This window comes from Abramis brama (assembly GCF_963993115.1).
Source record: "Abramis brama genome assembly, chromosome: 25".
Taxonomy (NCBI): domain Eukaryota; kingdom Metazoa; phylum Chordata; class Actinopteri; order Cypriniformes; family Leuciscidae; genus Abramis; species Abramis brama.
Genome location: NC_139987.1, coordinates 2,245,994 through 2,258,754, shown reverse-complemented (window position 1 = coordinate 2,258,754; position 12,761 = coordinate 2,245,994). Strand labels below are relative to the sequence as shown.

At 38.2% G+C, this 12,761-nt stretch overlaps 1 protein-coding gene across 13 annotated transcripts in view; it reads left to right on the top strand.

The window, feature by feature from the left end:
• The window catches only part of pam (peptidylglycine alpha-amidating monooxygenase), a 64,877-nt gene that overhangs the window by 29,762 nt on the left and 22,354 nt on the right, over positions 1-12,761 (top strand). For all 13 annotated transcript variants that reach the window (XM_084105518.1, XM_084105528.1, XM_084105525.1 and 10 more), the window contains exons 9-14: positions 894-961; positions 1,129-1,209; positions 1,321-1,397; positions 4,237-4,340; positions 7,124-7,320; positions 7,537-7,596. In XM_084105518.1, coding sequence (XP_083961644.1) covers positions 894-961; positions 1,129-1,209; positions 1,321-1,397; positions 4,237-4,340; positions 7,124-7,320; positions 7,537-7,596 — 587 coding nt within the window. The remainder of the gene's footprint in view (positions 1-893; positions 962-1,128; positions 1,210-1,320; positions 1,398-4,236; positions 4,341-7,123; positions 7,321-7,536; positions 7,597-12,761) is intronic.

The window sequence follows — 12,761 nt, the reverse complement described above, 5'->3', positions numbered from 1 at the left end:
TCTTGTAATGTGCCAATAAATAGTTTGAGTTTAAATTTGAGCAGCTGTTAAATTCTCTATTGAAACCTTGAAACACTGAGGAAAAAGCATCTATTCAAGCTTTCAGAGAGTCTGTGGGTTAGTTATAACTGTTTGGATAAGCAATTTTACAAAGAAAGATCCAAAAGTATAGTAAAACATTGTTTCTCAATGCACTGTATAATGTTAATGAAATTATCATTTTAAGGTGTTCTATATTTGGGGATGGATAAATCGCAATACAGCCTAATTTGATTTGATTATTACATTTTAAAAGGCTATAATTCCATTAAAAATTGAGCACTTTGCAACGTCAAAAGGCGGTACTGTTCTACAGGCTCGCGCATCAGTGTTTCAGACTGCATCAGAGTTCACAATCAACGAATGGCGCACATTTATGCCAAGCGATTGCTTATGAACTCAGTTGATGACTTATGAAAATGTCTACTTTATGGTCTTTATATTGTAATATGTTTTAGACGGCTGTAAGAATGCATATTTTATCTCCCTCATCTGAATTTGAAGGAGCAGCCTGCAATAGTATAGACATGAGTCCCTGTGCATTTCAGGCTTGTTTATAATTAAAACACACACAATATGTGTACGTTTTTTTTTTTTCTCTGACCATTATTGGTATTTTGGTTACATAGTAAACTGTATTTAATTTAAGTTAATTTCCATTTAATTCATATTAAACTAGTGTAGTTTCTGGCTGGGTTGTTAAGAAAGTAGTTCTACACACAAGAGCGTTTTTTAGGAGAAAAACCTTATCTTGAGATGTGGTAACTGTTGAATAAAATTAATCAGTTAATCATATAACTGTCAAGTTAACTGAAATCCCTTGAAGTGTGATGGATGTTGTGTCCTCTGTGCAGACAGCCCTTTATTGCTGGCATGTATCTGATGATGTCTTTGGACACTGTCATTCCTCCAGGGAAGAAAGGTATTCCAACTTTGTGACAGTTTCAACTATTTTCCAGTTTGGCACTAATAATCTCATAGACATTTGGGGTTGTGAAAGGCTTCTAAGCTTTACCTCGAATGTTGTGACCAGTTTATCAATGCTTGTCACCTTATAAACGTATGTTATGTTATTTTTGACGTTCGCAGTTACCAATGCAGACATCGCTTGCACTTACACATCTTTCCCGATGTATCCGTTTGCCTTCAGGACACACACACACAGCCTTGGTGAGATATTGCATTTTTTATGCATTTACTTGTTATATCTACTAAGTTCATTGCGAATTCTCTTTTTACTTTTTATGGTAATGTAAACATGTTGCATGTCCTGTGCTTCAGGTAAAGTTGTGAGTGGGTACAGGGTTCGGAATGGACAGTGGACTCAGATCGGGCGCCAGTCTCCACTGTTGCCACAGGTACGTTTAACAAGTCCTCTCTGCTTGGTCGAGCATGATGGGTTACTCTGTGGCACCTAAAGAGGGAAGTTAATGCGTCATGTTTCACTGATAAGGGTTGTCAATCATGTTAATGACCCATGTCATTGTGATTCATATGCTCCTCATATGTTTTTTTTTTTTTTTTTTGAGTCTGCAGATTTGTTTATGTTCGCTCAAAATGTATATTCTGTACTCAGACATTCATTTATCTTCGAAATGAAGATACAGTTGTGGTCAGAATTATTGGCACCCCTGGTAAATATGATCAAAGATGGCTGTAAAAAATAAATCTGCATTGTTTATCCTTTTGATCTTACATTAAAAAAAATATCACAAAAATCTAACCTTTCATTAAAGTAAAATTATGGAAAGTGGGGGGGAAATCACATTATGAAATAAATGCTTTTCTCCAAAACACACTGGCTATAATTATTTGCCCCCTTTTATTAAATACTTTTTGCAACCTCCTTTTGCCAAGATAACTGAGACTTCTCCTGTAATGCCTGATGAGTTTGGAGAACACCTGACGAGATCAGAGACCATTCCTCCACACAGAATCTCTCCAGATCCATGTTGGTGCTTCTCCTCTTCAGTTCAGCCACTCCTCCTCTATAGGGTTCAGTTTAGGGGACTGGGACGGCCATGGCAGAAGACACGTTTTTGTGTTGATTTTGATGTTTGTTTTGGATCATTGTCCTGATGGAGGATCCAACCACGGCCCATTATAAGATTTCTAGCAGAAGCCGTCAGGTTTTTAAATTTTTTTAGCTAGAATCCATGATACAATGTATCTGAACAAGATGTCCAGGACCTCCAGCAAAAAAATAGTCCACAACATTAAAGATCCAGTGGTATATTTGACCGTAGGCATGGGGTACTTTTTATCCCATCTGGTGTGTCATCTGACCACTGAAACCAGTCCCGTTTAAAGTTCCAGTCGTGTCTGACAACTGAATATGCTGGAGTTTTTTCTTGGAGGAGTGCAGAGGACTTTTCTTGAAACCCTCCCAAACAACATGTGGGGATGTAGGGGTTGTTTGATTTTTGTTTTTGTTTTTGGCTTTCTGACCCCCAAGACTCAACTAATCTCTGCAATTCTCCATCTGTGATCCACTCAAACTCTCCTCCTCACCATAGCCGCTTTCTGACCAAGTAGTTACAGGAACTTAGTTATAGGAACTGTCCACTTCTAAACAGTTCTATGAACTACTCTCCCCCAAACTCGGTTTTGCTGTTTGCGTTCGCACTGGCCAAGTGGCCATAGGAACTGGTAGGAGGGGTAAGGGAGTGACGCAAGCACGGTGACTTTTATTTTGGCGGCGCTGAGAACGCCAAAGCAAACAATGCTCGCATTCTCTGTGTTCATTAGTTAGCGATCTGTCTAACAGTACTGTTTAACATGTTATTAGATAGAACTGTTATAGAAAGTAGACAGTATATGAAAAAAAGGTTATTAGCCTATGCCGTGTGGTTGATGTCCAGTGTTGCTAGCTGAGCAGATAAACATAATCATGTTTGACTTGGTCCCCTCAAAGTTGCGTTGGATTTTCTCTTCAGCATAAAGGTTTAGAGACCCATCTATCACTGTTTTCCATGTTTGTATCTAGTTTATGGAGTAAATATATAGGCTATAATCTGTGTGTTTACATATAGCTGTTTTAAAAATCACAGGTGCTGGTGTTTTGCGTGCGTTCGGTCATCAGCGAGTAGTTCCTCTAGGTAGTTCCACTAACGTCACGAGTAGTTCCTATAGTGCTGGTTTAGACCGACTGAAGTAGGAGCTAAATTAGTTCCTCCAAATGGAGTTCCTAGATCTAAAGTCGTTCCTAGTCGGCGTGTTCGCACCGCAGGAACATCCGGGTACTTTAGCCAATAGTTCTAGCAACTGTGAAAAGGTTCCTCCGGTCGGAAAGCGGCTCATGATATAGACACACGTCCTCTTCCAGGAAGATTCGTAACATCTTAATTGGAACTTCTTAATTATTGCCCTTGATGCTGGAAATGGGAATTTTCAATGCTTTAGCTATTATTTTGCAACATTCTTAGCAACAATCTTTTGCTGCACATCATAACTATATTCTGTGGTTTTCCTCATTGTGATGCATGATTCAGGGAATTTGGCCTTTGTGTGTTTATATTTCTGTGAAACAAGAAGTCATACAGTAGCTGGACAATTTCATGTTCCTGTTCACCCTGATGTGCTAAAAAATGTAAATATTAATGGGAATAAACTTCAGAGATATTTTACTCATACGATTTTCTAGGGGTGCCAATAATTATGGCCAACGTGTTTTGGAGAAAAACATTTATTTCATAATGTGACACCCCCCCCCCCCCCCCCTTATTCTTTTACTTCAATGAAAGGTTAGATTTTTACGAATTTTTGAATGTAAGATCTAAAGGATAAACAATGCAGATTTATTTTCACAGCCATCTCTGATCATTTACCAGGGGTGCCAATAATTCTGACCACAACTGTATTTCTCATCAAGCAAACACATTTGAGCTTCCATTTACCATATAATGTGTGTTGATCAATGTTTGTTTGAGAATAAAAGCCTAAATTAAACCTGTCCGTCAAGCGATCGTGTCTCTTAAGAAGACTTGGATTATGTTTACAGTTTATTTTAGAACTTTTTGAGTCTTTTTTTGGTGTGAATGACTTTCATTTGAAGAGACAGAAATCTCTCAGGTTTCATTAAAAAATATCTTGTGGATTTTTTGAACGAAGTGAGGGTGAATAAATGATGACAGGATTTTCATTTTTGGCTGAACTAACTCTTTCATTTTATTTCTCCTCCCTGAACTTAAACTTCAGGCTTTTTATCCAGCCACCAATACCATTGACGTAAAAAATGGAGACATACTAGCGGCCCGATGTATGTTCACAGGAGAAGGGAGAACCACTAATACCGAAATCGGGTAAGTTCTTGCCGACTAATTTTTGTTGCTGTTTTATTTAGACTCTCACTGCTTTGTAAAATTGAATAACATTGTTTAAAATGTATAATTGACGTCAGATTTTCTGTAAGAGATTTCACCTTTTATTTTTCATTCCTATGTAGAGTTACAGTGGCAGTAAGTGTGCTAGATGAGTGATGCTGGTGTGCATGCTGGTGACGTTTCCACCGTCTTCCTTTCACTCTGTTTGCATGGTGTTGATTCCTGTCGCTGTGTCTCTGACCACCTGTCTTACTACTGAATGTCTATCTGACAAAGTGACACATGGTGCGACGTGTGTGTGTGTGTGTGTGTGTGTGTGTGTGTGTGTGTGTGTGTGTGTGTGTGTGTGTGTGTGTGTGTGTGTGTGTGTGTGTGTGTGTGTGTGTGAGAGTGATGAAACACACTGCATAGGTCAGCTCGTCGAAGTGTGTGTGTTTCATCATATCCCGTTTGAGCGTGACTCCTCGGACGTGTGTTTGCCTGTGCCCTGCCATTCCTGTTACCATGGTGACAGAGCGAGCACACAATAGTGCATTGACGCATCTCCCGGGAAGCCCACACACCCGACTCAAGGCCACACGATAAGATGATTGTTGACTTAAAGTCTGGTCTTTGTCAACTGCCCGCGTAGGCCAGAAGCATGTGCACACAAGCACACAGACATGAATTCATTACAGGCCTCATTATACATACAAGTTTGTGAAAAAGTATGTGCACCCCATGAGAAGTGTAATTAGGAGTCCAAGCAACCAAAAATCTTATTAAACCTGTTAAGTTATAGAACCTTGTTATGGTAGAAATAATAAGGTGTGTCTTGTTTAATCTAGTGTTATATTATTCAACAAAATATCAGATTTCACTAAACTTGATGTAATTCTGAGGTGCAGTGTAAAACTTGGTGTAGATCTGACAGTCGGTGGTGCGATAATTGTGGGAAACATCAGAAATGCTTTAGTCTTAGTCTTGAAGTTGTCTTGAAATGGAAGTTGTGACCTTTACTTGTGTATATGGAAGAATTTCTGAGTGAAATGGCTTATCGAACAGGCAAAAGAAATCAGGCAGGGCTTAATTGTATCCATTGGTTGTTGACAGGATTGTGAAAAGTAAAGAGTTATATACTGAAGCGGAAGCAGAATGTGAATGGCTGAACTGTGTGATGACATGATGACATTTTGATTAAAGATTAAGAAATAATATATATATATAAAAAGGTCAAAAGTTTGGAAACTATTATTTTTTATGTTTTTGAAAGAAATCTCTTCTGCTCAAGGCTGCATTTATTTGATCAGAAATACAGAAAAAATTATAATATTGTGAAATATTTTAATATACTGTAATAGTGTAATTTATTCCTGTGATCAAAGCTGAATTTTCAGCATCATTACTCCAGTCTTCAGTGTCACATGATCCTTCAGAAATCACTCTAATATGATGATTTATTATTTGTGCTGCTTAATATTTTTTTGGAACGTGATACTTTTGTCAAGATTCATAGATGAACAAAAAGTTAAAAAGAACAGCATTTATTCAAAATAGAAATATTTTCTAACAATCTAAATCTTAAATATCACCTTTTATGAATTTAACACATCCTTGCTAAATAAAAGTATTAATTTCTTTCAACAAAAAAAAAGAAAGAATAAAACTTACTGACCCCAAACTTTTGAACTGTAGTGTATATTGTTACAAATGATTTCTATTTTGAAATAAATGCTTTTTTAAAAAACTTTTCATTAAGTATTTTTTTCTAAGTAAGTATCACAGGTTATTAAAAAATATTAAGCAGCACAACTGTTTCCTATATATATACACACACACACACACTAAAATGCCCGTAACAGTTGACTTTTTTCTGTATTTAGGAGTGCATCTGAAAACAAAAGCTTAAAATATATAGCTGTGATATCCCGTTAAAGTTGCACTATGCAGGATTTTCGCAAAAAATAAAGTACAGAGTCATACAAACATAATCCCTCTCAATCATGACTTGTGATGCACTGGAAGTGTGTGGTGGTGTTTGTCTGTACAGAGACACTGTCCTCTGCCTGTATTTCCCTATTGTCTTTGTTTGGCTGTGCTCGGGATGTTTCTGGGCTGCTTCCTTTGGCCAGTGAGTGTGTCGTCTGTGTCTGAAGCTCGGGAAGCTCTGCTACGTTCTCCTGTCTCGACACAAACCAATTCGATAATGTTGCTATTCCCTTATTCACAGCACTCTTTAACACGTCAGATTACTATGTTTTTATGATGACACGTAATTGTTGTTTATTAGTGAGCTAGACAGAAGATCGCTAAACTCGCTCGCAAATCACAGCCAGTCATCGAATTATTATCGTAACTGTTTGAAATAATATTTGCAAAACACCTGACTGAGTCTGAAACTGCTCTTGAGATGCTGCCGCAGTGTTGTGGCACCTGATGTGATCTCACAGGGAAGGGGTGTGGCCTCCTGATCAGGGGCGTGGCTTCTGGCTGTGTTGAGCCCGCCCACGAGGAGAGGCCACGTTTGAATGTTGTTTTTACAAAGAGTAAATGAAAATCCTGCATAGTAAGTCCATCTTTATCCTATTAAGTCGTAAAAACAAAACAAAGACCTAACAGCTTTCTTGAGAAATATCTTGCCATTTTACGATATGTAGAGGGTTAGTGGACTGTGGGTGTCATTTGAGGCAAAGGCTACTGTATTTTCATACTTGAAGCTCTGGAGCTGTATTTGTGTTTTGTGCTGGTAGTTTGTTCATGTCCCGTTGTTGTTTTCCTCACAGAGGCACCTCCAATGATGAGATGTGTAACTTCTACATCATGTACTACATGGACAACGTCCATGCTGTGCCTTACATGAACTGCGGAGATGGCGGCAGCAGTGAGCTTTTCCGAAACATCCCCTCTGAGGCCAATACTCCCATCCCGGTCAGCCCAGACCATATGATGTCCATGAGGCACGAGGCAGCTCCTCATAAAGGTACCGTCCAAACACACACATTTCAAGACTTTGCACACGCAATAGTGAGAGTAGGCAGTGCAACCAAACTCTTGTATCATGTATGATTGCATTATATATATTATATTTATTTATTTTTTACATTAACCCAGAATATTTTGCAAATGAAATGTACTTAATTTGATTTGTTCTCTTCTATATATTCTCATTTTCTCATTTCTGTTTTGATTTGCACAGATGCTGTGGAGTCTTTGGAGCTGCAGCAGCCCAAGAGAGAAGAGGAAGTTCAGGATCAGGGTGAGATGTTTAAAAATCATTTCAAATTACAGACATAGTCAAAACTTAGAGAGACAATCAGTGCTGGAATACCATTACAAATCTAATTTGACACGCTGAATGGCACTCTTTTACCGGAAAAAAAAACACACAATGGATTTTTAGTACAACTCCTCAATAGAGGCTCCGAGATTGGAAATGAGTGTCCGATAGGGGAGTCATCCAAACGGAGCATGACTTTCTTGTTTCAGTGGTACATGAAAGTTGTTGTTTTGTTGCTTTTTTTCCATATAGTGAAAGATGCAAAAAAGATAAAAGCATCATAAAAACACCATGAACGTTTCCTGTGTCTGCAGTGAAGTTTACAAAAATGACAGCAGTATAATTTGCGAATAAAAAATGTAATACAAAATAATAATAATAAACATAATAATAATAATAATAATAATAATATATATATAAGTAATACAATAAACAAATGCTAAAAGCCTTCCGCTCTGACACAGCTCTCAAACTCATTTTCAAATCTTATTTATTTGTCACTACTTTTTCGGTGTTCATTTCTTGGCCCGTTTATAGCTTAATAACATCCATTTCATTTTCTTTCTCTGTATGGAAAATTACTTTCTGCAAGATTTTTCCTTTTGTGTTCCATGAAAGAAAGGAAATCATGTGGCATATGGTTTGAATAAACTGTTAAATACATCATTCAATTCATTGGTGACATGAAAATCTACTGCTGATGCGAATAGGCCGGAGGCTGTGCAAATGTAAGCTGTGTGCTTTGAAATGTTTATGTTCTGGTTTATCAGAGATTAGTTTTAAAGACATCATGACATGAATGAAATTTTCTTTCATTTTCTTAATTGCTAAATTTTTTGATGATTAATGCACCAATGCGTGACTGCCTTCACAGCAACGTTTTTAACATTTTTGAGATTCTTTGGAGTTCAAATTTTTAAATGATTCACTCACCAAAAAGCTGAGAGCTTGCATAATCTGCTGGCATCTCATTTCTGCTGTTTTATCATAGCAAAATTGAATCCCAAAACTCCTTAAGAAAATTGGTAACACTTTACTGTAAGGACTAATTTATTAACATTAGTTAATGCATTAAATAGCATAAACTAACAATGAGCAATATATTTTTACAGCATTATTAACATTTTTTAATGTTAGTTAATACAAATGTTCATGTTAGTCCACAGTGCATTAACTACTTTTAACAGAACTTGATCTAAATGTATTAGTAAATGTTGAGATTAATATTAACTAAGATTAATAAAGGCTGTAGAAGTATTGTTCATTCTAAGATAACTAATGTTAAAAAATGAAGCCTCATTGTAAAAATGACTTGGTCTTTTGCATATCATGGTATTTTAATTGCTTTTTACAGAATAGATTTATAAATGTTATGTACTAGCATCTCCATGTGGAGCTCATTTGCATAATGTTAAGCTCACAGTTAGAACCGTGACTGAATTATACCTGTGTGACTTGCTTCCCAAACCACCTCTGAGATTTTGGCAATGTTCTGAATGCGTAGATCCAAACATAATTGAAAAAGTTGCAACTGTCATGTATGCTTTCATTTAGACTAGCTGTTATTAAGAATAGCTGTTAAGTACTTATTTCTCTTAATTAGTATGAATTGAATGTTTAGTATTGTATCCATTTTGTACAGGAGTGTGTGGAGAGTTGTCCTGCTTTGTTCCAGACACTGTTGTGCCGTGGCCAGTCGATTACCTGGCTGCATCTGGAGGTTTATTTATAGCCACCCTGTTGTGAACCTTGGGATGAGAGTCAAGATGGGTAATGCCTGGCTCACACTACAGGAGTTTTAAAATCCTAACCGATTTTGAAATCTGGTTGCAGCACACACTTAAGGAGAATCTTTGCAGATTTTCTTCCCCCAAATCTTAAACATGCTCACACTGCAAGGTTTGAAAATCGCGGTGCACCACACACTACAAAATGTTTTATCATGCCAGGGGAAGCGCCTCACGTGATCTCACGCAGCAAATCTGAAGTGGAAAAGCATGGAAACGTATGGGATATGCATTGCCATGAGACACACACACGCACGCACGCACATACACACGCACAGAGACTTTGAACCTACCGGTACTTTGAGTTAAGAGCTTAGATCGGGCCCAAAAAATCAAGCCCGACCCTACCCGAGCCCATGCACATTGTGTCCGGGCCCGGCCCGACACAACACATTAACATAACTGTAATTATGAGCCCGAGCCCGATTTAAACCCGACCATTTTTTTAATACGTGGGCCGTTATAACCAGGGGCGGTGCCAGATATTTTTTTAACGCAGGTGCTGAGGGGGTGCTAGATATATAGCAAATAAATACTATTACAAAAATTGTGTATATAATATGTGTGCGTGCAACAATGTGCATTTTTAAATCCGGTGACGCGTGCATTGATTTTGAAATCCATTTCGTTTTAACGCGCTTTTTAGTTTCGGGTTCATTACTGAACATGTAACGTTACTTGCCTTTGTGCCTGCTGACCAGAGCGTAATACTTATTTATTTAGCAATAAATAAATGGAGATAAAAACGCATATCGAGTTGAGTCATTCAAAATGATCTCAAGGGAAATTCCTTCAGCACGACAGCCCTGCTGTCTTTTTGACAGCACTGACGTAATCACAGACTTGCTCATCCCGATTTAAAATCTTAAATATCAAACATGTTTGATATGATCGGGGCGAGCCCGATTTGTGCAAGAGCAGATCGGGAGGTGCAAGATTCGATCTGTGAACGCCTCACATTACCAGATAATCTGCGCCGAACATCGGAACCGATCAAGGTCCTCGACAAGATTTTTTCTCCGATTCTCTGGAGGGGGAAATCGGGCATAAATCGGCCTAAAACTCCTGTAGTGTGAGCCAGGCATAAAAGGCAGTTACAGTAGTTCATAAGAAACTGCATGTGGACCAATGAGAAGCCTTTTTTCAAGGCCTGGTGGAGGGGTCGTGTTTTTGCCCAGTAAGAGATGTCTAGCAGTTGTTTTAGCAGCCTTATCTGGTGGCATTGGGTGTTTGTTTGTTTTAGTCCAAGATCCAGTGGAAATCTATGAAATATTTCACCACTGTGACAGTCAGAGGAACGCTATTAAACAGGGTCTTGGATTGGTAGGTGGTAGAGGGTTGGGATGGTAGGGTCTGAAATTGGTGTCCATCCTGCCTTGTATCAGCGGTTCAGGCTGCTGGTGGTGTAATGGGGTGTGTGATATTTTCTTGCCACACTTTCAGCCTTTCAGTATATATTGAGCATCATTTAAACACCACAGTCGTCCTGAGTATTGTTGCTGACTGTGTCCATCCCTTTAGGACCACAGTGGACCATCTTCTGATGGCCTCTTCCAGCAGGATAACACACTGTCACAAAGCTCAAATCTTCTCAAACTGGTTTCTTGAACATGACAGTGAGTTCACTAAACTCAAATGATCTCCACAGTCTCCAGATCTCAATCTAATAGAGCAGCTTTGGGATGTGCTGGAACGGGAGATTCACATCATGGATGTGCAGCCGGCAAATCTTCCGCAACTCTGATGAAATCATTGACCAAAGTCCCTAAGGAATCTTTCCAGCACCTCATTGAATCTTTGCCACGAAGAATTTGGGCAGTTCTGAAGGCAAATTGGGGCCCTCTTCTATGTAAAGCACTCTGAGTGCAGAGAAAAGCGCTATATAAATGTGGCGAATTATTATTAATTAGGACTGTCAACGTTAATGTGTTAACACATGTGATTAATTCAAAATCCTTGGCACATTAAATTAATTTAATGCAATTAACGTAGTTTACGTTGCGCAGTTAGATGATCTTAGAGGTCCAGGCTGATTACATCAGAGAAGGCAGAGAGAACAGTGGCTCGCGGACAGTTTTCAGTGAATTATTCAGTCCAGTGCCTACTAAGCTTTAAAACACGAGCGTTGTCATATTCTGAGATTGTTTCTGAAGAGCGTGAGCCCTCATGCATCATGCTGTGTGAAATACAGTGACATATAGGAGTCCTACAATAAGCACATGCGAGTCCGTTATATTGAGGCACAAACAAACCATGTATCGATGCTCTGATCGCTCATTGTGTTTGTGCACAGACACATTTCAGTACATTCACATTGTTTCCACACACATTCAAGATCTTTTTTTTTTATTTGTCATGTGTGTGTTGCTGTGTTTAGTAATTCTGAATGAATCCGTGTATTGTAGTAGGTATATGCAGTCAGGTCAAGGTGTTGTTGTTTTGTTTAGATTTTTTGGCATGTTCATGTGGTTCAAAACGTCAAATAATAAAGTAATCTGAACAAATTTCATCTCATGCTTCCTGAAGCATCTCCCACAAGCATTAGCTACTTTCGCAAACTTCCAAATCCTTAAAATTGACATGTTTCTTAACACTTAAAATTGATTACTGGAATAGACAGTGCTATTCTATTACTCAATAAGTGAAGTCTAATAATTTCACTAATACCATTCAACATTAAGCACAATTGTAGTCATTTCATCATAAATTTGATATAGGGACAGGCATCCTATCTCAATAAATGACTACCAGTTTGTTTTAATGCAGGAATAGTAGTTGTGTGTGTAGTATAGGAAAGTATGGTGCCCTCTTTCTCAGTTTGAGCCACTGACCCTCAAAATGTCTGTGCATGGACATCATAACATTTAATCTTGACAAATAGTCATAGAAAGGTGAAAATTCACCAGCTTCCTTATTTGCCCACTGTTACAGTGAAATATTATAGTGATGATAGTGCTTGGCTCGCACTGGTACTGTCTTATGCATTTCACTGGACCGAGGATGCCCACACAGTGTGAAACAGGCTTTGAATAAAATAGTTAATTCAGATATCTCTGTTGTGCAGGGTGATTTTGTGTTCACATAGTATCCAGTGGAATAGTTTAAATTTTAAATGCATGCATGAACATAATACATTTTGTAATGCAGCATTCTGACCATTTTCATTTTGTGTCAGAACACAACACCCAGCCGTCGTTATCAGAATAGATGTACTGTATGTGCTACAGTCTGATATAAAATACTGTTGATGTTGCGCAGTCCGCCTGTTACACAAGTGGAGGGCGTCATTCAATCTGATAAAGGACAGGCAAAAATAGCACATGTATAATCGGCCGTTGAGTAAATCCAGTACACCAC